We start from the raw sequence: 27,260 nt of genomic DNA on the forward strand, positions 1-27,260 counted from the left end.
TGTGAAGGTGGCGATAATCTCGTTCGCTAGTTGCACTCTGGTTTTTAAGAAAACTTCCGCTCTTTCCTTTCGTACGACACTCGTGAAGGTATTCACTGAGTTCTCACGAAATAGGATCCGCATCACCAGAGTTGTTTGTGTGTTCTCAAACCAGATCCGAGTGCCGTCATCCAATGAAAAATAGACATGGCGAAGCTTGTCGTCGCCACTCCAGTTTTTGAACGTGGCAGTCCTCTTGTGTGTCTCCAGTCACGCTTCATTTGTCTTCAGCCGATGATCTACGGATGGTCGGTGGCTGCCGAAGTAGTTGCAGTAGGATGGGGGATGCTAGGAATGCCATTGGGGTCGTTGACTTTGCCCTGATCCCTGTTGTTCTTTCGGGAAGAGGTCAGTATTAGTGGTAGCTGCCCACGTTTAGCTCGCTGGTCCTTCGTTATCTGGTTTCAGACTTGAATCGTGGCTTTACGGGGGCATTTGGTACATGAACGCACTAACACCTCCGCCAAGTGTCACGTAGTAGTGGCATGGAAGAACACAGCAACAAAACTATTAATGAGGAAACTAAGTATTTATTGGGCGAACCTGTGCTCACAAAAGCAAGTAATATTTAAAGCACAGCGATAGCGGCGAACGCAGTCTGCTATTGTCCAAATCTTATTTGCGGGTGAAACGCGCCGGCCATTAATATCACTCGTTGAAGGTTCCAATGTAGTCGCTGGCGCCTGCGTGTTGTCCAGAAACTACAACACAATTCGTGTCACGCATGCAATCTGAAAATACAAGGCTCGGCGAGGATATTGTTATGGAAGGATGAAAGAACAGAGAGAGGAAGAAGTAGATCCCGATACGCTGGCTGCTGCGTGTTGTTCCTAGTCAGCCATTTTAACCCCATTGACTATTCTTGTATATACATTGTAAATACAGTCTTATACTCCCAACATCCCCGTAACGTATTGGTAGGAAGTGCGGGGTACCACGGCTGGGAACGGAGCTTCGCAGTGGACGTCGCATGACCGTCCGCATGGTGAATGAAGATGAGCATTCGGGATCAACGTCATTACCGCCTCCAACGTCACCATCGCCCGCTACGTCGCTGTCCCCTTCGGTTGTGGTTGTGCAACCCAAGAATCCCGGAACTTTCTGCGGGGCTGATGGCGCCGACGTTGAAGAGTGGATGGCTATGCACGAACGTGTGAGTGGAATCAACAGATGGGACCCTACGCTTATGCTAGCTAACCTGTTATTCTACCTAAGAGGCACCGCAAAGGTGTGGTTCGAAAACCATGAAGAGGAGCTGACCAACTGGGACCAATGCAGAGAGAAGTTAACAGATTTGTTTGGGAAACCAGCCGGCCGGAAATTTGCCGCAAAGCAGGAACTGGCCTCTCGTGCCCAATCCCCCACAGAGTCCTATGTTTCATATATCCAGGACGTGCTGGCGCTTTGTGGTTAAGCCGATCACGACATGACAGAAGCTGAGAAGGTAGAGCATGTGCTCAAGGGAATTGCTGACGACGCCTTTAATCTGCTCATGTGCAAAAGCTGCTCTACAGTTGATGCTATCATCAAAGAGTGCCGACAATTTGAGCAGGCCAAAAGCCGACGCGTCCTGCACCCATTCCCCAGACTTCCCAATACTGCCGCAACGTCGATGAATGAATATCAACCCGCACAGCAGCATACGTCGCCATCAAAGCACGTGGTGCGAATCGTTCAACGCGAACTGCACACGATAGCGCCCGCAGCTTTCTTTTCACGTAGCCCTGATGCTACCCCCTTTTTAGTTCTCCTCGTGCAAGCTATCCTTCGACAGGAACTTGAAAACTTTGGCCTACGTACATTCTGTCTGTGCTGTCACCAACCCCAGAGCCAATGAACGCCCTTCTACCATTTTCGCTTCACCCCGACGCTTCTCTCCGCGTTATCTCAACGGGACTGAGTGGAGAAGCGCGGACGACCAGCTGATATGTTTCACCTGTCGCCGAATTGGTCATGTCGCCAGATACTGTCGCAACTCGTGGCCCTCAAGACCTCGCACGCCGACCAACCTGAGCCGTTTTAACGGAAATGCCCACAATGTTTCGCCCACTGCCGAGTCTAACAGCGCCGACAACTCTGCTAGGAACACATGGTACAGTCGCTCACCATCGCCGCGCGGACACCAGTCTCGCTCACCGCAAACACGTCGCCCATCTTCCCGTTCACCGCAGCCACGTCGACTTTCGTCGGCTGTGGCTTTTGGTCGCAACTTTTCGGAAAACTAAGAAATGCAGCCCTCGGAGGTGGTGCTGTTTTGCCCACTACTGCAGCAAATCCCCTGTCTGTATCCACAAAGAGAAGTGTAATTGACGTTCATATAGGCGGCTTACCTGTGCCAGCACTCGTCTTCACTGAAGCCCACGTATCTGTGATGAGTGCTAGCCTACGTAGACGTTTGAAAAAGGTCCTAACCCCAGCAGCGGCCCGAGTGATTCTTGTGGCTGATGGCGGCGGGCTGGTCGTTCTTGGAATATGTACTGCGCGTTTAAGTATAGCAGGCCGCCCTACTTCTGTTCTCTTTGCTGTGATCGACAACTGCCCTCACGACGTTATCCTTGGATTGGACTTTTTATCTCATTATTCCGCTGTGATTGAAAGCGCAAGTGGTGTTCTTCAGTTGGAACTGCCTCAAGTCGTCGATGCTCCGAGCACCGCTCCACCGCATTTGTGTTCGCTTCAAGATGTGCGTCTGTCACCTGAGGCAGTCATTTACATCACTTTGACCACACAGCCACAGATTCCCGACGGCGATATGTCCTTCGCCCCATCATCGAAGCGCTTTTGAACCAGAAAGTTGCTCTTCCGCATACACTGGTGACGATTACTAATAACCGCGTCGTTCTTCCAGTTCAGAATTTCAGCCTGTGCCCTCAAGTGCTTCATGCTGGCATGTTCTTCGTCAGCGTTTCTAATACTTCAGAATTTGACATCGAAAGTCTGAATGCCGAGAGTGGTTTCGTAGCACCAATTGCAGCTCACAGCTCTGGTTCCCTAACGGATGAGTGGGCGATGATTGCGCCTGACCTCACCTCTGCACAGGGCACGAAACTACGTCTCCTCCTCGAATCGTACCTTGACGTCTTTGATTGCGGTGACAAGCCTTTAGGACAAACATCTGTTGTTCACCACCGTATCAACACTGGAGACACGAATCCTATTCGTCGGCGTCCCTATCGTGTACCGCATGCTGAACGTCGAGTCATCCAATCAGACGTCGACAAAATGTTCCGCAAAGGGGTTATCGAACCATCAGCTAGCTCTTGGGCTTCTCCTGTTGTCCTTGTAAAAAAATTGTACCTGGCGCTTTTGCGTCGATTATCACCATTTAAACAAGATCAGCCGATAAAACGTCTACCCACTTCAATGCATCGATGACGCCTTGGACTTCTTGCACAGAGCTAAATACTTCTCGTCCATTGATCTTCGATCCGGCTACTGGCAGATTTTAGTGGATGAAATGGACCACGAGAAGACGGCCGTCATCACGCCGGATGGCTTATATCAGTTCAAAGACATGCCCTTTGGGCTATGCAATGCTTCTGCGGCATTTGAACATATGATGGACTCTCTTCTGCAAGGCTAGAAATGGACCACCTGTCTCTGTTACCTTGACGAGGTTATTGTTTTTTCTACGACATTCGGCAGCCACCTTACACGACTCGCTGCTATTCTTGCGGTCTTCCGAAAAGCCCACCTCCAACTGAACTCCACGAAGTGTCAATTCGGGCGCCGTCAGATTACCTGTTGGGACACCTCGTTGACGCATCCGGTGTCCAACCGGATCCAGAAAAAGTTCGCGCTGTACGCAGTTTCCCTGTGCCACGTTCTGCTTCTGATGTGCGCTGCTTCGTCGGCCTGTGTTCTTACGCCGTTTCGTCAAAAACTTCGTCGACGTTGCTGGGCCTTCGAGAGATCTTCTAAAGAAGAACACGTCGTTCTCATGGAGCCCTGAGCACGCTCACGCGTTCGCAGCTCCCATCGGGTTTCTCACCACCCCTCCCATACTTGACCATTTTGATCTATCTGCACCGACCGAAGTCCACCCTGACGCAAGCAGCCACGGCATCGCCGCTGTTTTCGCCCAAGAGCACAATGGTACCGAGTGCGTGATAGCTTACGCCTGCCGCCTGCTGTCACTTGCTTAGAGAAATTACTCCATCACCGAGCGGGAGTGCTTGGCTTTAGTTTGGGCTGTCGCCAAGTTACAGGCATATTTGTACGGCCGCAAGTTTTCGGTCGTTAGATACCACCACGCCCTCTGTTGGCTGTCTTCCCTCCGGGACCCGACAGGATGGCTTAGTCGATGGGCTTTGCGGCTCCAAGAATTTAATTTGCTGTCAGCTATAAGTTTGGACGTCTGCACAAAAACGCTGACTGCCTCTCGCGTCGCCCCGTGGATCCTCCCGATGCTGTTGGACACGACCCGCTGACCTGCGTGATGGCTTTGACTGACATGACTGACATGCGCGCTGAACAGCAACGCGTCGAATCCTTACAGTCTATCATAGCCGGAGTACAACCTGTTAGCAGCGATGGCACGTGCCGCATGTTCGTGCTGCGTGACGGCATTCTCTACCGCCGCAATATGATGGCCCTGAGTTGCTCCTTGTCCTTCCTCGTCATCTGCGATCCGTCGTTCTCGAACAACTTCACGATGCACCGACGGCGGTACACTTTGGCGTTTTGCGTAGATACGACCGTGTACGACGCCGGTTCTTCAAGCCGGGCCTCTACCCCTCCTTGCGTCGTTATGTCGCAACTTGCGTATGGTGTCAGCTCCGGAATAAACCTCCTCTGCCACCTGTCGGCCGACTCCATCCAATTGAAGTTCCCTCTGAACCATTCTTTCGCTTAGGCCTTGACCTGCTTGGCCCTTTTCCGACAATGACTGGAGGGAATAAGTGGATCGCGGTCGCTATTGATTACGCGACAGGCTACGCGATAACAAAGGCGTTGCCGACTAGCTGCGCCACTGACGCCACCGATTTTCTCCTTCACAACGTCATTCTCCAGCATGGTGCACCTCGACAGTTACTTAGAGACCGCGGCCGTTCGTTCCTGTCTCGAGTTGTGGACGACCTCCTCCGCTTTTGTGCCACTGAGCACAAGCTGTCCACCACCTACCACCCACAAATGAACGGTCTTACGGAATGTCTCAACCGAGCACTCACAGAGATGCTGTCGATGTACGTCTCCAACGATCACCGTGACTGGGACGCCACGCTGGCTTACGTGACGTTCGCGTACAAGTCGTCCCGACATGACACAACGGTATGTTTACTCTTTTATCTTTTGTATGGTCGCGACTCCACTTTGCCCTTTGACACCATCCTACTTTCTGTGCCCCGCGTTGCCACTGACTACGCTCGTGAAGTCACCGATCGCGCTCACATTGCACATCAAGTCGCCCGATCTCGATTATTAGCCTCGCAGCATCTGCAAAAAGAGCGTTACGACCGGTGTCATCGCAATGTTCAGTTCGCCCCAAGTGCTTGGATGCTGCTTTAGTCACCATGTCGTCGGTCGGCCTCTCCGAGAAGCTTCTCTTTCGCTACACAGGGCCTTATGACTTGTTACGTCAAGTGTAGGACGTCAATTACGAGATCGCGCCGTTACAGTTTCATCCATCCTCAAGTCCGCCGCGTGTTGACGTCGTGCACGTTTCGCAGCTGAAGCCATACTTCGCTCGCAATTCTTCGCCTGCCATGCGCCGAGACGGCGCTTCACCGCTTGGGGGTCCTGTTGTGGAAGGATGAAAGAAGAGAGACAGGAAGAAGAAGATCGCGAGACTCTGGCTGCTGCGGTGTTGTTATTGGTCAGCCATTTTAACCTCATTGACTCTTCTTGTCTATACATTGTAAATACGGTTTTATACTCCCAGCATCCCGTAACACAACACAGAGCCCACAGAATGAACGATAATAGTCGTGCAAGTTACAAATCATGCAGGCGTGCCTTGCGCCAACCGACACCATTTACCCTATCTTGGCCGGCGAACAGCGGTCACCAGAGAAAGATAATCGGGCACACTTGTCAATACGCCATAAGTATTCTTGTATCAATATGCTATAATTATTCTTCTGGTGCGCTATGCTAACGCCTTCATTCCATGAACAATAGTTACATAGAATAACTTGCCATCACACATTGCTACTCAGACCGATTTCGCAACATTTCAGGAACTTTTACGCAAGAATTGTGCAATTATCAATCATGTACGATTTTAACGTTTCTTCATATGTTGTTCAAAGTGCATATTACTTGTGATGATTTGTTTTAACGATATCCGTGTACACTGAATAGGTGCATTATTATGGATGTTTTTATTTGTTAAGGTGACAACCTATGCAGTTTCCGAGTAAAACCTCGTTTTACTTCTTTTCTTTGTATATCGTATCTATTTAATGCCCTTAATTAATGTTTTCTGAGTCAGTTTTGTATTTTTCCTTTAATTTTCACTTGCCCACTCTATACTGAACTTTGTTTTGTTTGTGTATTTTGCAAGATGTCGTAATTTCTAGAGCGGGGTTCTGTTACGCACAAAGCTCGCACTATTTCATGTATCTGTTTCCCTTATGTAATACCCCTTCCGGGGTTCTTAGGGGTGTTAAGAAATGCAATAAAATTATCTATGTAATCCTTCAGGGCCTGCTGCGACATGAAACGTTTCTTTTAATTTTCTATTGTACGCTGATTTCAGACAATTCTGGGATTTACTTATGCAGTAGAGACACGATATACATGGACGTGTAATAGATAAACCCATTTTTCTGCATTGTGGAAAATGTAGGTATGCGTGATCAATTGTTACGTTTATTGTTGTGATTGCCGTAAATCCCAGTAATTTTTTTTTTAATTTGCTATGCGAGGATACAGGCAAACTCAATGAACGATACCTTCAAACTTGGTTGTAAAACATATGAGAAGTGAAATGTACAGAAAAATAAAACTTGCAATTGGAACAGATGGTGCTCGTTTTAGACAATTGCTTTAGCGCAATGCAAACATGTCTTCACAAGTTCAACTACACAGGAAAAAAGTTGTAGCTGGCGACAGTTTACTGCCATGATAGAGATCTCAAATGCATATTTACAACATTACTGTAAACGCGCATTCGTGATCTGTGTTGTAATACAAAAAATGTGCTAAATTTCGTGCTGATAAAGTGAGCCTAGCGTTAATGTTGTGACCTGCTTTTGCAGAAATCAGCAGACCAGGATACTCTGTCAGTACTTGGACGCCAAGTCTCCATAACCTTGATCAGGTGAGTGCGATAATATAGGCAATTTTTTACAATTTATTGCCTCTAAACTTCTGCAATAAGCTTCTGTACTATCGTTATGAGGTTGACTGAGGCCAGTTAACTGCGCGGATTTAGTTTGAAATTAAAAAACAAAAATCCAGGTCACGGGAAACCGGGGTGTGCTGCTGTGCTTTGTCTCCAGAAATGCCTTTAAGACCGCAACGCGATAGCCTTAAAAGATCCCTGATTGCTTCTCACGCTTCCCGGCAACTACAGCTTATGTAGCCGTAATGTTTACTCGAAAACGCTGGTGGCGAACGCTACGCACAAAGGTGAGCTTTTGTGGTAAGAACGCGGCCTCTTGCGTGGGCCGATCCCGGAGGTAGTGCACAGCCGCGCCAATAAATATTTTCAGAGAGAGAAGAAAGGGGACAAGCAGGAAGTTGAACCAGAGGAGAATATCCGGTTTGCTACCCTACACTAGGGAAAGAGGGGATAGGGTAGAGTGACAGGAAAGTAGTGACAGAGAAAAAAAGGCAGCACAGCTACACGATCACAGTCTGTCATTGTTACCGCATACAATTAACGCACAGCACAGTAGTACTTCTAGCACTGTAAACAACAGTTCAGGCTGAAGCTGCTTGTTCAGTGTTGTCCTTAGAAACTGCAACAGAGCCCTCATTGTCGTCAGCGGCGAGAACTTGTAATGTTGGCATTCTAAGATGGTTTCTTCTACTAAAGGTGTTTGGTCCAAGCGCGCTATCGCGATAGGAAGCAATCGTCTCTATAAATTGTAGCGAGGGCAGTCACAGAGAAGGTGTTGAAGAGTCTCCTGGCTATCACAGTCATCACACGATGCGTCGTCGGCCCATCCGATTCGGAGAGCAAAGGACTTCGTAAAGGCCACTCCTAGCGACATTCGACAAAGCAGGGCAGCTTCGCGTCGGCCGAGGCCAGCCGAGATGCAAAGGCGGAGAGAAGAGTCTAGGTTGTGGAGCCGAGCTTTAGTAGTCCAGCTAAAATGGAAAGGCGAGAAGGGTTTAGGGGTGGAGCCGGGTACTTTGAAAACTTCGATGTCTTCCACATAGAGCACGTGGTACCCGGGTGAGCACTGGAAGTTTTCTAGCGGCATCTTTCCTTGATAACGGTATCTACTGAACTTTGTCGCCTACCTTCAAGAGCCGACCAAGCAGCGTTATCGGCGTGCTCGTTATCTATGACCCTGCAGTGACTTGGAAGCCACCGAAATGTCACGTCACCCACCATGGTGGCTCAATGGCTACGGTGTTGGGCTGCTAAGCACGACATCGTGGGGTCGGATCTAGGCCACGGTGACCGCATTGAGATGGGGGCGAAAGGCGAAAACAGCCATGTACTTAGATTTAGGTGTACGTTAAAGAACCCCTGGTGATCTAAATTATTCCGGAGCGAGAGGCCGCACTACGGCCTGCCTCAAAACTAAATCGTGGTTTTGGCACGCAAAGCCCCATAATTTAAATTTTTTAAATGTCATGTGGTGTGGTATCTCAGTCACCATATGAATTAGTTCTGTAATTTCGAATATCAGTTGTTCGCGTGGTCCGCGCCGCAGGGCTGATAGGAAACAGTGCAGTGCTGTGTTCGAGTCACTGAATACGGACCACCCGAGACGAAGTGGAGCGCGAAGAGCGGCAAGTTCCACAGCCGTAGACGCCGTTGGGTGACACATCAGGAAACTGATGGTGATGGCTCTCGCTGAGAAAACCGCAGTTCCAGAGGAACACTGAAAAGTTTCTGATCAATCTGTATAAATATGCACGCAGTCATCGAACCTTTCGTGCAAAAGGACCAGACAGAGTAGTTTAAAACCTGGTGATGACAGCTCAGGTTTTTTTTTTCTGATTGTTGGGATGGGGAAGTGCACAGCAGGTCAAGCTACACTATAAAGGAATCGACTGCTCAGTCGCGGGAGTAAAGCCTGATGGAAGGCGGGTCTAATAATCCGAAATCGAAAAACAGACACAGAAACACACAGAGAGAGCACTGTCTCTGTGTGTCTCTTTCTGCTTTCTTGTTCAGTCGCGCTTACACATTCTATCATGGATTCGAACCAACTAGCTCGCCAACGTGTATTAACTGAAATAACAAGCACGGTGTCACGCGCGCACAGGTAATCACGAACACATCTCGCTCGCTGAGCGCAGGAACTCGCCGTAAAAGTGCTGGAGGGAGGAATCACTGAAGCAGCATTGCACGCGAATTGACCTTCGTGCATCTCTCGCTTAGGCGCGAACGAAACGTCGAAAGCGCTGCACACACGAAGCTACCAGCACCACGCGCACTCTGCAAACATCGCAGATTACTGTGAAGATGAGGCCCGCGAGCACGCGCGCACTTTGGTCACGCCGGTCACGCTTCCTTACAGCGTCAACCAAAGGCGTCTACTACGCTGTGCGCTATTCGCGTGACCAACGCCATAGTAGACGCCGTGGATGTCTCCATTCTGCATGGAGTGGCAGGTGAGGAGGACATCGAGGCACCTTAGCAGACGAAGATTTGTCCTGCAAGTGTTGGTCAGTACGGGCAAACTGTATCTCAAAAAGCACAGAAAAATAGCCCTACACAATTCTAACATTGCATGCACTGACATACCCCAAGTCTTTCCGCCCAAGAACTTGAAAAGCTGGGAGATTGCTGTCAGATGCTGTTTCAAGTAGGTAACGTGCGGGCTTCATGAGAAATCTCTGTCTATGATTACGCCAAGAAATCTGTCTTCTCATAAGAAATGATATAACCATTTATAGAGATGACAGGGTCTCATGGCTTGCGAGTGAATTTTACTAGTGGACATTTGTCTGACGAAATTGCAGGACCTTGGTTGCGGAGGCATACAGCTGTGAGCGTAGCAACATTTTGAAGTCTTGCACATATCTGATGACGTGTCACACCCGAAGTCCATGGACATAAGTCGTCTGCGTACATTAGTATCTTGATAGCTGCTGGCAGGTGCTCGATATCATTGAGTGTGACGTTGAAAAGTGTTGCTTCCGTGTTCTTACTAATGTTCGTTGGTGATATCACTCAAGCTGTAAGTCTAGTATGCTGAAGCTTTATTTGTCATTCTAATAGCGACATTAAAAAGGCACATACAGCGCACCGTACACTTCATCGCCATCTTTTGGCGCTGAGAGAGCATTGCCTGTGCTCTTGTTAACGCCTGCGGTCTGTGAGTTCCGCGGTGCGGGTTTTGTGTCACCTCTAGAGATGGCGCCACGCTGCGTGGCACCTCTTTCAGGTGATTTTCTTCTTCTAGCTAGGCAGTGCGATTTGTGCGCCTGGCGTCTTTCGCTGGCTCTCGTGCCACCTTCAGCCGGTTTCTGCTTGCTGGGCAGCATCCACATGGATCATTGCACAGTATGGTGTGGTGTGGTGTGGTGTGCCGTTGCGAACATGCACTACACCCATTTTAAGATTGCGGCTAGTATCATCTCCGAAATTTGCTTTGCCGGTTACCATTTCGTGCTTACATCTACTCTCGATTACGGGAGAGCCAGCAATCTGTTTATTGTACGCTAGCGTGGATGATTGCCGCCACCTCGGGGAGCCGGAGGTAACTAGCCACGCACGTGATTGCAGCGCGGCCAAATAGAGGGCACATTGTGTTTTTGTTGTCTAAAAACCCTGAATCTTTAAAAGTAGCGCCAACAACTTCCCTCTTCATCCTTTCCACTCTCCCGCTCGGCGTGGCGTAGCCGACGGAGGCTAATGCCCTACCAGAAGCAATCTGCGGAAAACTTAGCTCGAGCCCTGCGGAGCAGTTTTTGAAGTGAGATTTTGGTTCGCCTGTCAGTAACCTTAATAATTCTTTGTAGGAATGGTGCAATGAAATTGAGGAAATGACCATTATTTCAGACGTAAAGCGTTCGCACATTGAGAGTTCGTGTTACTGAAGCACGACGCGTACTCGCGGTGTGCTCAAACACGAGCGTAAATACCAGAGTGTCAACAATTTCTGACCTCCTGAAAATATGTGAACATGGTTTCGTAGGTTCATTTACGTACCTGCGGAGTATTTTGGTTCGACCGGCTCGTGAACGATTCCAACGGTCTTGGGTGAGCAATGCTTAGCAACTGGGCCGCTTCTGCTTAGCGCCTTTTCCAGATGTGTGTTGCTGATGCACGGATTCTGGTGGCCATGAGCAATGTTTTCAGACGTAGACGGTATTGACAATATGAACAACATATCGGTAATTTTCGCAGCCCATGAATTCGTTTGTTTATTTTGTTTATTATAGTCCAAGAGATTGGAATGCGATAGCAAGCACGAACTTGATGGCAAAACTGGACAGAGGTTCCAAAAATAATTATCCCGCTCACATAAGAATCAATAACGCTTTAGTTGAAGTGCTAATTTTATATCTGCATATTGCGCGCGCCTGTATTTTTTGGGGTTGTAAGTTCTCGCAGGAAAGCCGTGTCTGTAGAATTCGGGCACTATGGCCTAGAACCGTATAATAAAGGCAGACAGAACAATAGCGTTGCACGACAAAACAATCCTCAAGAGGGCTTAATAAATGTGCTCAAGGACAGCAACTCCCTCCGCACTCCCTAATCGAAAACAGCGAAATTATATGTCGCAAGAGATGCAAGGCAACCCCCGCAGGGGCGTCTGCGTCAGCAGGCGTTTGGTGTGTGGCGACACCACGTACCCGAGCACACGAGGGTTGGACCCTCCCGCATTACCCGTGCGCGGCTTTGCCGTGTCTGGGGAAAGGGGCATCCTGGGGGTTGAGCTGATGCTGGGTGTTTGGACCTTTAAGGCCCCCGGCGGAGGCAACACACCCCTTTGGCCTCTGCTTCCCATAGATGGCACCTCCGGACTGACCCAACGGGGGAAATCGGTAGTTGCCTTTTCCTGCTTCTCTTACTCCTTCCAATGTTCGTCTTTCTCTTACTTTTAATATTTCCTGTCTTCTCGTAGCTTCCGTTTACTTCCAATTTTTTCCGGCAGGAAGGGTTAACCTTGTGTGAATAACCAACCTAGGTTATCTCATATTTGGTTATAGTGATAACGTACAGCTGGCATTTGCAGGACCTGTTTTTACAGTCCCTGTAACGTCCCCTTGTAGGGCTCCATCGTGGGTGGTTGGCGTTATTGCCCGTACATTATTCTATGGCTAGTTCCTTCCCTCCCCTCCCAGATCGCCCTCAGAAAAGAGGGCGCACCGAAGATGTATTTCAATTTTTTGCATGACAAAGACCCAACTTTCCACGATTTCACGTCATTCATTCGGAAAACTCAGATAAACAAGTACGCACAATCTCCCCATTTCTATTTCGAAGTCTTAAACTGAGGCTCTTGGTCCAGGTTACAAGGCACCAAGGATGGCAAGTGGAGATCTCCTTTTGGAGCTCCGTGACCTGAAACAATACGAAAAGCTACCCAATCTAGTGTCTTTTGGAGACTTTCAAGTGACAGTGACCCTGCATCGCACTATGAATACTACACGTGGCGTTGTCTCAGATGATGACCTGCTTCAGCTGACAGAGGCAGAACTCCTAGAGGGCTTCAATGAGCAAAATGTTGTTAATGTGAAAAGAATAAACATGAGGCGCGATGGTAAAGAAATTGCGACCAAACACTGAATTCTCACCTTCAATTCAAGTGTCCTGCCCGAATCAATCGAGGCCGGGTACATAAAACTCCGTGTGCCCAATCCGTGCCCAATCGTGCCCAATCGTGCCTTGCGTGCCCAATCCACTCCGATGTTTCAAATGCCAGCGCTTCGGCCACAGCTCGCAGAGCTGCCATGGCCGCCAAACTGGTGCTAAATGCAGTGTCAAAGAACACATCACTGAAACTTGTGAGAACGCTCTCCACTGTGTAAACTTTGATGGGGAGCACGCCGCGTACTCGTGGTCGTGCCCATCCTGGAAGAAAGAAAAAGAAATCGTAACGATCAAAGTGAAAGAAAATATCTCATTCAAGGAGGCACGCAGGCGGGTAGCATACCTGCCAAAGAAGAGCTTCGCCGAAGTGGCACATCAGGGGCAGCGTCACAACGGCCTCCTGCGGCTATCCGACCCACAAGCAGTGAGTCGGCAGCTACGCCATCTGCCTCCGCGGCGGTTGCAGCTAGCGCTGGTCCGTCCACCCATAATGAGGGATCATCGACCCGGAAGGTTGGCGCAGGCGAGGCTACCCCGGCCTCCCCGGCCCTTTCCTGCGCTGGCAACAGCCGGCCCAGCCAAATCCCACAGGGAGCGCCATCGACCTCCGGGCTGGTGGGCGCAGGGGTCTTGCCCTCCAAGGCGGGACTCTCTCGGATAACTTCTCGCTCGCAAGAGCACGTGTCCGGCGCCTCACAATAGGCAATGGACACAGCAACTATCCTCAAGGCGCACCAAGCGCCTAAGGAGCGGCGAGGCTCCCTCGAACGCTCCAGAAAAGGCAAAACTCCCGTTACAGGGCCTCGAAAGGGCTCTGTAATTTAATCTCTTTAATTTCCATAATCACTACTTCTGTTTCTGTACGCACAGCACCTATTGACTTCCAATATGGATACACAAATAATTCAATGGAACGTCAGAGGTCTTCTTAGGAACCTTGATGAAGTGCAAGAGCTTATCCAAAAACACAATCCAAAAGTGCTGTGTCTACAGGAAGCACACCTAAAACTACAACATACAAACTTTCTCCGACCGTATGTCAAGTTCCGCAAAGATCGCGATGATGCTGTCGTATCATCAGGCGGTGTTGCCATTTTTCTTCATAAAAGTATTTCCTGTCAGCGTTTACAGCTACAAACGCCCCTTGAAGCAGCAGCGGTTCGAGCTGTTCTTCTAAATAAACTCGTCACCATTTGCTCGCTTTACGTACCCCCACACTACAAATTAAACAAACATAAATTTCAGTAATTTATAGACGAATTGTCAGAACCTTATGTTGTTCTTGGCGATTTCAATGCACACAGCTACCTGTGGGGCGACTATCGTATAGACGCGCGAGGTCGTCTTGTTGAACAGTTACTTTTTTCTTCTGGTGCGTGCTTGCTGAATAAGAAGGAACCCACATAGTACTCTCTAGCAAACAGAACCTTTTCTTCAATAGATCTTAGTATAGTTTCCCCGTCTATACTGCTGGAACTTGAATGGGAAGTTACGAACAATCCTTACGGGAGCGAACACTACCCCATACTGATAAGAACATCTAAAGAAAATGAATATCCTCCACAAGCTCCTAGGTGGAAGATAGACACAGCTGACTGGGAGAAATTTTGAACTCTCATTAGCATCTCATGGGATGAAATGTCTTCTTTAGGAATTGATGCTGCTGCGGAGTATCTTACAGCATTCATAATAGATGCCGCATCAAAACGCATATCCGAAGTGAGTGGTTTGGCATGCAAACGACGTATACCGTGGTGGAACAGCCAATGTAGGATCGCCCGTAAGAATCAGAACAAGGCGTGGGGGTTGCTACGCGCTTCTTCCACTGCTGAGAACCATGTAAACTTTAAAAAAGTAAAGTCCCAAGGCAGGCGAACCCGCCGACAGGCCAGAAGAGAAAGTTGGCAGAAGTTTTTATCGCGTATTAACTCGTTTAGGGATGAGGCCGAAGCCTGGAACAGGGTTAATAGTGCTACGGCACAATATGTGCGATCACGAAAGCCAGCAGTGTGAAGACGACGACGACGATTTAGAAGCTAGCGCGGGCTGTTGCCTCTTGGCCAAGCGCAGCGTATTTTCCTTGTAAATATATTTGTACATAGCTTGTCGTCTGCGTCTTCCTACGTAACATATTTGGTGGAGGTGGACGTTCCCTGTTTCTCGTCATGGAGCTTCGCAGTGGACGGTACGTCGAGCCTACCTTCATGGCTCCCGGCGACGCCAACCCGACTCCACCGGCTCCGACACCTGCTGCCACTTCGACGACCTACATCACCCTCTCCGCTCCCTGTGATCCTGGCGTATTCTCGGCAAAAGATGGGGAAGACGTCGAGGACTGGATCAGCCTTTACGAACACGTCAGCCGCAATAACCGGTGGGACCCAACTATCATGCTCGCCAACGTCGTCTTTTACCTCGGTGGCACACCTCGAGTTTGGTATCGGACGCACGAAGATGAGCTGACCAGTTGGGATTCGCTTAAGCAAAAGCTTCGAGACTTGTTCGGCAACCCCTACGGTCACCAACTTGCCGCGCAGAAGGCGCTTTCCGGTCGTGTGCAGACGTCAACGGAGCCCTACGTCACGTACATTCAGGACGTCTTGGCTCTGTGCCGCAAAGTTGACACCCACATGACTGAGTCAGACAAGGTTTCCCACATCCTCAAAGGCATTGCCGATGACGCCTTCAACTTGCTCGTTTGCAACAACGTAGCCACGGTGGATGCTGTTATAAAAGAGTGCCGCCGCCTGGAACTCGCCAAAAGCCGACGTATTGACCAGCAGTTTGCCCGTCTGCCCAACACCCCAGCGACATCTTCCTGTGCCGACGCTCCTCGTCCTAACAACACTGCCGATGTTACCAGGATCGTCCGGCGTGAGATCGAGGCCGCCTATCCGGCTGCCTTCGACTCCAGTCCCGCCCCCACATCTGCAGTCACGGTCTCACTGATCCAGGCAGTTGTCCGCCAGGAGTTTCAAAACATGGGTCTTCACACCATCTGTTCGGCCCATCGCCCTGATACTCGCCCGGCTTCTTCGATTTCGCCCCGTCCCGCATCTTCTTACCCACCACGTTTCCGCAACCCATCTGAATGGCGCACTGCTGACGACAAGCCTATTTGTTTCCACTGCCATCGCATTGGGCACATTTCTCGGCACTGTCGTAATCGCTGGAGTTCCCCGATCCGGTCTACTTCTACTGCCTACTCTCGCCCCTCAGGTGGCCCTTCTCGTCCCTATGCCGCACGCTCCGATAATGCCGCCACTGATTCTCCTGCAACGAACCGCCCCTATTCTCGTTCGCCTTCGCCCCAACGACGACAATCTCGCTCTCCCCAGCCCCGTCGCTCCTATTCGCCGACTCCCTTCGGACGCCGCTCCCAGCCGGAAAACTAGACGATGCAGCGCCTCGAGGTGACGCTGCATTGCCCCCTACGCCGCCAAATCCTCTACTGACTTTGCCCACTCATCTGAACCTTCTTGACGTGCAAGTCGACGGTGTTTCTGTGTCTGCTCTCATAGACACTGGGGCGCATTTGTCCGTAATGAGCGCTGACCTTCGTAACCGGCTCAGGAAAATTATCACGCCCGCCACCACGCCTGTTGTCCGTGTCGCCGATGGCGGAACAGCCCCCGTCACTGGTATGTGTACCGCCCGCGTCTCCTTCGCCGATCGCTCAACAATCGTGCTATTCACAGTCATCGCCCACTGTCCCCATGACATCATCCTCGGCTTAGACTTCCTCTCCGCACATTCTGCTCTCATCGATAGTTCCGCCAGTACTCTCCGCCTTGACCTGCCTGTTCTGGATCCTGCTGAACCACACCCCAGTCGCCTCAGTTCCGCCGACTTCGTTCGCTTGCCACCTTCGGCACTGACCTACGTTGACCTAGTGCCATCCCCACCAGTCCCCGACGGTCACTACATCGCGGCTCCTATTCCAGACGTCCTCCTTACACACGGGATCACAGTACCCCATACAGTTTTATCTATTACGGCGAATTGCGTCTGCCTGCCAGTGGTCAACTTTGGCTTGACGACACAAGTGCTGCCACGTGGGATGTCTTTGGCCCAGCTTGGTTCATTCGAGGATCACTCAGTAGCATCCATTGCAGCAGACGACACTTCATCCGATACTCCTCTCCCATCGCAGTCGACAAATTGTACCATCGCTGACTTCCGGAAAATGATTGCCCCCGACTTGCCCTCCGAGCACGCTCGTGAACTCTCCCGCGTTCTGTTTCCCTACCACGATATTTTTGACTTTAACGATCGTCCTTTAGCCCAAACTAGAGCTGTCAAACATCGCATTAATACCGGCGATGCCCCTCCTATTCATCGCCGCCCGTATCGAGTGTCACCAGCTGAGCGTCAAGTTATTCACGCAGAAATTCGCAAAATGCTTGCCAAGAACATTATTGAACCGTCATGTAGTCCTTGGGCGGCACCGGTTGTGCTGGTAAAAAAGAAGGATGGCTCATGGCGCTTTTGCGTGGATTATCGGCACCTTCACAGGGTTACCAAAAAGGACGTGTATCCCCTACCTCGGATTGATGACGCCCTTGACTGCCTCCACGGTGCTCGCTATTTCTCCTCTATTGACCTTCGCTCCGGCTATTGGCAGATTGCCGTGGACGATCTCGACCGCGAGAAGACTGCCTTTGTAACACCCGACGGTCTTTGTCAATTCAAGGTGATGCCGTTCGGCCTATGTAACGCTCCTGCCACTTTTGAACGCATGATGGACTCCCTTCTTCACGGTTTCAAATGGTCCACGTGCTTGTGCTACTTGGACGACGTTATCGTATTCTCCCCAACGTTCGCTACGCACCTCGAGCGCCTCTCAGCAGTCCTGGACGTTTTTCGGCGAGCCGGTCTGCAACTCAACGCATCGAAGTGCCAATTCGGCCGTCGCCAGATTACCGTCCTTGGACATCTCGTTGACGCGAACGGAGTGCAACCGGACCCAGGCAAGATCCATGCTGTTACGCACTTCCCTGTTCCGAAGTGTGTCAAGGATGTGCGCAGCTTCATCGGCCTTTGTTTGTACTTCCGCCGTTTCGTGAGGAATTTCGCCGCCATAGCACGACCACTAACCGACCTTTTGAAAAAAGACGCTCCTTTCCAGTGGGGCGATAACGAGGCCTCTGCATTCTCTCATCTAATCGACATTCTCACAACGCCTCCCGTTCTGGCCCATTTCGATCCTTCTGCGCCTACCGAAGTCCGTACTTATGCCAGCGGTCACGGAATTGGTGCAGTACTGGCACAACGCCAGCGTGGCCACGACCGTGTTATCGCTTACGCCAGCAGGCTCCTCTCACCCGCGGAGCGCAACTATTCCATCACTGAGCGGGAGTGTCTGGCCCTAGTTTGGGCGGTTGCGAAATTCCGCCCATACTTATATGGCCGATCCTTTTCCGTTGTCACAGACCATCACGCGCTTTGTTGGTTATGCTCACTGAAAGACCCTTCAGGAAGATTTGGTCGCTGGGCCTTACGCCTCCAAGAATATTCGTTCTCTGTCACCTACAAATCTGGCCGACTACACAAGGACGCTGACTGCCTGTCTCGCTACCCGGTTGACGAGCCTGACGACGCCGACAGTAGTACCGCCGACGGCATTTTCTCTGTGTCTGCCTTCGCTAACATCGCCGATGAGCAGTACCGAGACCTATCGCTGCGAGTACTCATCGAGCGTCTGCGCTCTACACCTACCGACGCATCCGTTCGCCGATATGCCCTCCAGGGCGGCATTCTGTACCGAAGGAGCTTCCTCCCTGATGGCCCTGATCTTCTTCTTGTCGTGCCAAAACATCTACGACAGACTGTGCTCTTTGAGATGCATGACGCACCCACTGCAGGACATCTTGGGGTAACCCGCACGTACGACCGCGTCCGCCGCCGCTTTTATTGGCCTGGTCTCGCTCGCTCCGTTCGACGCTATGTTGCTGCCTGTGATCCCTGCCAGCGTCGGAAGACACCTCAGGTGCTGCCTGCCGGTCATCTCCAGCCGATCACCGTCCCTGTGGAACCGTTCTTTCGTGTTGGATTAGACCTGCTCGGTCCCTTTCCCACGTCATCCTCTGGGAACAAATGGGTAGCCGTCGCGACTGATTACGCCACCCGATACGCTATCACTCGGGCTCTCCCTACCAGCTGCCCCACTGACGTCGCGGACTTTCTCTTGCGTGACATTATCTTGCTTCATGGCGCCCCGCGACAGCTGCTTACTGACCGTGGTCGAAACTTCCTCTCGAAAGTTATCGCTGACATTGTGCGTTCGTGCTCCATTCAACACAAACTGACTACTTCATACCATCCTCAAACCAATGGCCTGACAGAGCGGTTAAACCGTACTCTTACCTATATGCTGGCCAAGTACGTTTCCAAGGACCACCACGACTGGGACATTGCCCTTCCTTACGTAACATTTGCGTACAATTCTTCCCGGCACGACACCGCCGGATTTTCTCCCTTTTATCTACTGTAGGGTCGCGAACCTACCTTGCCCCTAGACACGGCACTTCCTCCTGCTGCGGCCTCAACAAGCGAGTATGCGCGCGACGCCATCGCCCTCGCCGACCATGCACGCCAGCTTGCCCGTGCTCGACTTACGGCCTCACAGACCACTCAGCAGTGTCAGTACAACGCCCGCCATCGTGACGTACAGTTTTCACCTGGTGCGCTCGTGCTCCTGTGGTCGCCCTCTCGTCACGTCGGACTTTCAAAAAAGCTTCTTTCGCGATACACAGGGCCCTACCGCGTGCTGCGCCAGGTGACGCCTGTGACTTACGAAATTGCTCCTGTGGGCTCAAGCTCGTCCTCTCCTGTGACATCTAGTGATGTCGTGCACGTCAGTAGGCTCAAGGCCTACTACACTGCTTCCGAGTCCGATTTTTAGTCGCTCCGGGACGGCGCTTTTGCAGCCGGGGGTAGTGCTACGGCACAATATGTGCGATCACGAAAGCCAGCAGTGTGAAGACGACGACGACGATTTAGAAGCTAGCGCGGGCTGTTGCCTCTTGGCCAAGCGCAGCGTATTTTCCTTGTAAATATATTTGTACATAGCTTGTCGTCTGCGTCTTCCTACGTAACAATAGGATTAGAGGGCGGCAAACACATTCACTCCCTCTGGTAAACACACAGGGCGATACACTGCAAGACCAAGCAGACTCACTTGGGAAGTTTTTTGAGAGCGTGTCAAGTCCAACAAATTATTCACAATCCGTTCTCAAACACAAACATAGAAGAATGTGAGCCTTTCATCATAAAATGTTAGAAATGTCAGAATGAACCATACAACATTCCTTTTAGTATTGCAGAGTTGAGAGCTGCCTTGAGCGGATGCAAGAGCTCTGCACCAAGATTGGACAGAATAATGTATGAAATGATCAAAAACCTACACGATGACACGCAAGTTACACTACTCGCACTTTTCAACACTATATCTTCCAACCGCATGGAAACAAGCCATTGTGATCCCTGTTTTGAAACAAGGCAAAGACCATTCCTCAGTGGCAAGTTACCGCCCGATAGCTCTCACAAGCTCCCTTTGTAAGGTATTTGAAAAAAATGATCAATCGGCGACTAATTCACTTCCTTGAACTGAGCAAAATGTTCGAAGCCTATCAGTGTGGCTTTAGAGAAGGGCGGTCCACAACCGATCATCTTGTACGCATTGAAGGATATATTCGCGACGCTTTCGTACACAAACAGTTTTTCCTATCTATATTTCTCGATATGGAGAAGGCGTGCGACACAACGTGGCGGTACGGAATCTTGCGAGACTTGTCGAGAATGGGCATCCGTGGCAATATGCTAAAACCGATAGAAAGTTACCTGTCCAACCATACCTTCCGCGTGAAAGTCGGGAATGTACTATCACGTCCATTTATACAGGAGACTGGTGTACCCCAGGGAGGTGTGCTCAGCTGCACGCTCTTTATAGTAAAATGAACACACTCCGCGCTTAATTACCACCAGCTATATTTTATTCCGTGTACGTAGATGACATACAAATAGGTTTTAAATCCTGTAACCTTGCAGTATGCGAAAGAAAAGTACAGCAGAGTTTGAACAAGATATCCAAGTGGGCAGACGAAGATATCGGATATAAAGTCAACCCCCACAAAAGTTCATGTTTATCTCTTCACAAGGAAGAGAGGCCTGGTCCCAGATCCATGTGTAGAACTGGCCGGACAACAAATTCCTGTAAACAAAGATCACAAATTTCTTGGTGTTATACTTGACTCCAGGCTTACTTTCATTCCTCCATAAAACATCTTAAAGAAAAATGTCTTAGAACAATGAACTTACTTAAAATCCTATCCCACACAACGTGGGGTAGCGACAGACAGTTTTTTTTGAATATTTAGAGCAGCCTAGTTCGATCACGGTTAGATTATGGTACCGTAGCATATTACTCTGCCGCACCGAGTGCGCTTAAAATGTTAGACCCCGTTCACCATCTTGGTATCCGTCTGGCCACTGGCGCATTTAAGACAAGCCCCGTTGAAAGTATGTATGCAGAGTCGGATGAGTGGCCACTCCATCTTCAGAGAACAAACATCAGGTTAACGTATTTTCTCAAGGCTCACTCTAATAAGGAACATCCGTGTTTCACAACCGGTAACGACTTGACGTGTGAAACATTTTTCATAACAGACCCTCTATGAGACTTCCTTTCTCATTGCGTGCAGGATAACTTAGTATGGAAATGGATGTTCCAGTTCTCGAATATCACTTAATGCCTCCAGCTAAGCTAGTACCACCCTGAGAGTGGCAGGTGATAGACTGTGATGTATCCTTTGTGGAGGTTACAAAGCATGCTCCCGACCTCGAAATCGCTATGCATTTCCGTGAGCTTCAATCGAAATACTGCTGTTCAGAATTCTACACAGATGCATCAAAATCCCATTCTGGTGTATCTTATGCTGCTGTTGGTCCCTCTTTTTCTAAATCTGATGTATTGAACCCCTTAACGAGTATCTTCACTGCAGAAACATTTGCCGTACTGTCTGCAGTAAAAATCCGGTTTTCATTGAACTTTACTCGCTCTTATGCAATATTTATCTATCTCATAGACACGTAGTAATATGCTGGGTGCCTGGACATAGGGCCATCGAGGGTAATGTGTTAGCTGACAAAATGGCCACATCACTAACATCACTAACCACTTTTCCTACGGCTGCTGTCCCTGTCACAGATCTGAGGCCTTTGTTAAGACGGAAACTGCGACAACACTGGCAGCGCATGTGGAACGCAGAAACAAATAATAAACTACACGTCATAAAGCCACAGTTAGATTTTTGGCCATCTTCAACAAAATATCGGCGAACAGATGCCTTATTCTGTCGCCCCAGAATAGGGCACACATTTGGTACGCACAATTTTCTGCGTACTGGAAACGAACCGCCAACCTATGGTCGATGTAGTGAGAGGCTGACTGTCCTCCACGTCCTCGTGGAGTGCGGGAAAGCCGAATCTGAAAGAAAGAAATATTTTCCACTTGCATACCGTTATTACATCCCTCTAGACCCGGCTATATTTCTCGGTAAAGAACCGCTCTTTAACACGAAGGCAGTCGACAACTTCTTAAATATTGTTGTTCTGCACGTTATAAACCGATCAAATTCGTAGAGCATCCTCGCTCCAGAGGATGCCATTGCGATAATTGTTTTGCATAGCACATGGCTCCAGCCCCTTGTGTTTCAAGGGCTCTAAGGAGGCAGTGGTGCTCTAGCATTTCTTATGAACTGATATATATTTACCTATCGTACCGTTCTTTTAAATTCATCTAAATGTTCATAGGACAATTCATACGTCATCGCCATAATTTTATTATATAGATTTTGCGCACTTTAGAGCGTATATTTTAAGGCCCCTTTACAGCCCCGTCACACCAATTTCATAGTAATCATAATTACACAGCAAACTTATTACCACAGACATGGCGCTGTTTGGCCATACCTGGCTCTTGCGCCATAAAACACCATACATCATCATCATCATCATCAGATGCAAGGCAAGGTACAGTGCATAGACGCATGAGATACCCATTTACTTAATCGGACTGAAAAAATTATAATTTTGAGTAGCAAAAAAATAATAATCATTATCAGGGGCCTGTGGTCTTTAGCGCCATTTCTTTACTATGATAATCCCTAACACAAAGCGCACGAGTAGCCTCTGTAATGTGGAATGTTGGGCTAGTTGGTGATTAATCATCATAACTTGCTGGTGAAGCAGCGCACTGACGCGGAAACAGTGAAGAGCGGCGAGTGTCGTCTTTTCTTGTATGGCTTCACTGTTTCCGTGTCAGTGCGCTGCTTGATCAGCAAAGTATGATGAGTAGCCTCTGCTCAAACCTCCGATTCCGAGGACGCGTTGGCAGCAACCGGGATAGAGGTGAAATGCAAGGGTCCTATGTAATGTACGATGAACGAGCACGTTAAACAGCACCAGATGACCTAAATTAAGTTAAGCACTGCGACCTTCCGGACGTTAAAAGTGTTAAACACCCCAAACCAAATACATGCGAGCGTACATTGAAGGAAAACGGCTTCACTCCTAACCCTTAGTGAGCCTTGCGAAAGCGTCGCGAATGTGCTAACTTCTGGTGAAGCTGAAATAACGGCCTGAAGAAAGTCGCTTTTATGTCATACGCCAGCTGCAGATGCGAGCACTTTCGTAGCAAAACAAAACATTTACGAAACAAAGCGAGCACATCGGAAAAAAAAATCAACTTATATGCGCTGAAAACCGCGCACAGCATGGACACATACGCAATCACTTTTTTAAAGCGGCAGTCGTAAACTAGGTTCAAAAGAAGCGGTAATGAAGAACTTTGGCACTTGACAAAGGCGTGCGCTTTTTGCAACCTCCTTGAAGTCAGCCCGCCCGATCGTATACATCCACACTTCTTTGTGCATTGCGCTCTACGGATGGTTAAAGGGACCCTGAAACGCTTTTGACGATTTTCTACAAACGTACTGAGTCGTTAGAGTAGGTCCTTCTGATCATTAAATGACATATCTAAGTGCCCCGCGTAAAGCGTGTAATTTATTATAAGGTTTTAAAAATGCACATCGCTGCCGATCGCAGCACACTGCTCGGCGGAATTTTAAGCCGCCCCTACCCATATGACCGAAATCACCCATAAGACGTCAGTGGGGCGAGCTATCCGATTGGCTGACAAGGGCGCGTGATCGATAATTTTTAGAACTTTATGGTAAACAAATGATCTTCATAATAGTTGGAATGTTAGTTAATTTGTTTTTATGAAAAGAAAGTAACATAAAGAGAATGCACAAGAATAATTTTTCAGTACACTCAAGCACTTCCGGCACACAGCAAGTGTCGTCTGCTTGTATTACAACGTACTCTATTTTGACGAGAGCTCCGCGGTCAGAGTCGGTCTCAATCTTTTCGCGAGCACTATGATTCGACTTTGTTGCCTTGAGGACTGCAAACTTAGCGACTGGCAATATATCAAGCTGCGACATCGTGTCCCTCTGCAAGGCAGCATACGAGCGAACTGGCTGCTGCGCATCGGACTGCCGTTATCCGATCGGCGCCAGGATTTGCGCGTTTGTGGCCGTCACTTTACACCGGAAGATTACTAACGCAATAGCGTTTCGCGAGTCCGGTATTAGGGCAAACACAAGCGCAAGGGGACAGAGTCTGAGCGCTTGACTGTGCCGTAACGGGATGAGCCATGAGATGAGCAGGAGGGCAAATCATAAAATGGGCAAATGTGAATGGTCTGCACGGTGCAGCCACCTGGTGGCACAGAGCTCAACCATACACAGTAGCAGCAACGAAGTGTATTCTTCTTTGCTGCTGGTGTGTATTTTTCGCAGGAGTGTAATCATGAACACGTTGTTTTTATAGATGTTTAAAATGTCATACACTTGGTTAGAGCAATATTAGCGCTTTGTTTGGCTGGTTAAGCGCTGTACCAACAAGTGTATGGACCGTGCAGAGCGATGAGCCCGCTCACGTACGTCTACGCTAAAGTTCCTTCATCAGCTTGAGTTTATGCCTCCCGCCATTTGCGAAAATGAAAAGCTTGCCTGTGGTTACCGGAATACAAGACACGTTCGGCGCTACGACAGAATGCTCGCAACGCACGCTGCTTCGACACCTCTCGCTTGGGGTCGACGGCCAAGCGGCTAGCGGAGAGGTCTCGCGCGGGCGGGGGCGGGCTCCAAACAACCGGAAGTGGACGATGTGACGTCGCATCGTGACGCTGAACCAGTGAAGGCGGAGCTTAGCCCCGCTCGCTCGGCGAACGAGTTGAGGAGGAAAAGTATGGCTAGGGAGGAGGGTAACTTCTAATCGCTTGTAGCTCCATTAATGCTAACGCTTCACTTAAATTGTAGTGCGAATGTTCTACTTAAGCTGTACCCTACGCGTCTACAAAATTTGTCCGAACCGTTTCAGGGGCCCTTTAACAAAAAAGCCTTTGCATTCGCATTGTCGGTTGCGGCAACCGAAAACGCAGCAGCATGGCATCAGAATGAAGTTCTTGACCCCAACACATTTGATCTGCTCCGCTAAGGCACTGGATCTGTCCGTTTGCACGTACAGCACTTCGTCTTTCTCACGGCCACGGGAGAGTTCAGTTGTCTACCAAGAAGTGAGACATATACGATGCCGACAGTCCTTCATTTGCTACGTCATTATGTTCATTGCTACAAGTGCCTACTACTATTGCTATAATTACTACTACTACTACTACTACTACTACTACTGCTACTACTACTACTACTACTACTACTACTACTACTACTACTATTACCACTACTACTACTACTACTACTACTACTACTACTACTACTACTACTACTACTACTATGCTCTGAGGGCCGTTGTAGTTTAGCGTACGTAATTAGGCATGCAAAGGGCAAGATCATGCGAGACTTCTCTTTTCCATCCTGTTTCCGGGACATTGAATCTGCATTAAAACAATGCATACCTAATGCAAATGTTTTTAATTTTTTGTTGTATTGAAACGGCAGGATTTACAAGAGTATGTCACGGAAAGGAAGAGCAGCAACAGAGGAGTTTCCGAAGCTGCGAAGAGGGCTGGCTTGCGAACGATTTGTGAAGGCACTTGGATCCCGACTGAGCGCGAGGTAAGATGTTGCTCTGTGTCCGAAAAGTAATATTGCAAGCTCTGAGTTATTTATTTATTTATTTATTTATTTATTTATTTATTTATTTATTTATTTATTGTACCCTCAAGGCTCGAAGGCATTACAGAGGGTGAGTGACAAAATGGGAAGCATAACAATGAAATATGAAAAATAAACAATGTAGCATATTAGTAATTCCTAATTATACAATACTGTATAATTTTTTGCCTAACGTTTGCAAGTACGACAGATAATGTAAACAAAATAGTACGTTGATAATTCTTGTTGGTACAATGTTAGCCAGTGTCATCTTACGCACGGCAATTAAATGATATAACGTGTTAATAATTCCTAATTATACAATGCTACCTAACGTCTTACGAAAGAGTTTGTTGTCGACAATAGATACAAGTTCACAGGGGAGGTGGTTCCACTGCCGTGATGAAATTGGGAAAAAGTTGACTGAAAGTGTTAGTGTTACCTGTTTGAAGTCCGACCTTATGTTGATGATCGATGCGGCTCGACAGGTAATGAGGCTGAGAAGTGAAGCTACTGAGAAGGGAAGAATGGTAATAAAATTTGTGAAACAGTGTCAAATGTGCTGTTTTTCTGCGGGATGCAAGTGATGGAAGACATAGATTGTCATTCATTGAGGTTGCATTAGCGGTATGGTTATAATTTGAAAATATGAATCGCACTGAATTATTTTGGACAAGCTTGAGTGAAAAAATAAGGTTTTCATGGTACGGGTCCCACACAGCTGCAGCGTATTCTAATTTAGGGTGCACTAATGATTGGTAAAGTAATAATTTCAAGGATGGTGGTGCTTTGGAAAACTGGTGCCATAAGTAACCAAGCATGCTGTTAGCTTTACTTATATGCACTCAGCGTGAAGCTTCCAGGTTAGTTTTGCTGTTATATGAACTCGTAAGTATTTGTACGGGTTAACGGGTTCTAGATGAATTTTATTTAGATAGTAAGCAGGATGAGTACTGGTGTTCCTCTGCACGCGCATAAATCTACATTTATTAATATTAAGTTCCATTAGCCAAGTGTTACACCAATCAATCACATAGTCCAAGTCAGACTGAAGAGCTTTAGTGTCTTCGTTGGTAATTATTTTACGGTATATCACGCGATCGTCAGCAAACAAGTGAATGTGAGACGTCAGTGAAGAAGGTGGGTCA

General features: G+C 48.8%; 1 protein-coding gene across 6 annotated transcripts in view; it reads left to right on the forward strand.

The window, feature by feature from the left end:
* Positions 1 to 27,260, forward strand: part of LOC135913793 (ATP-binding cassette sub-family C member 2-like) — a 272,909-nt gene that overhangs the window by 75,893 nt on the left and 169,756 nt on the right. For all 6 annotated transcript variants that reach the window (XM_065446481.1, XM_065446480.1, XM_070541305.1 and 3 more), the window contains 2 exons: positions 7,242 to 7,303; positions 25,957 to 26,073. In XM_065446481.1, the coding sequence (XP_065302553.1) occupies positions 7,242 to 7,303; positions 25,957 to 26,073 (179 nt within the window). The remainder of the gene's footprint in view (positions 1 to 7,241; positions 7,304 to 25,956; positions 26,074 to 27,260) is intronic.

This window comes from Dermacentor albipictus, chromosome 6 (assembly GCF_038994185.2).
Source record: "Dermacentor albipictus isolate Rhodes 1998 colony chromosome 6, USDA_Dalb.pri_finalv2, whole genome shotgun sequence".
In the NCBI taxonomy this organism is placed as follows: Eukaryota; Metazoa; Arthropoda; class Arachnida; order Ixodida; family Ixodidae; genus Dermacentor; species Dermacentor albipictus.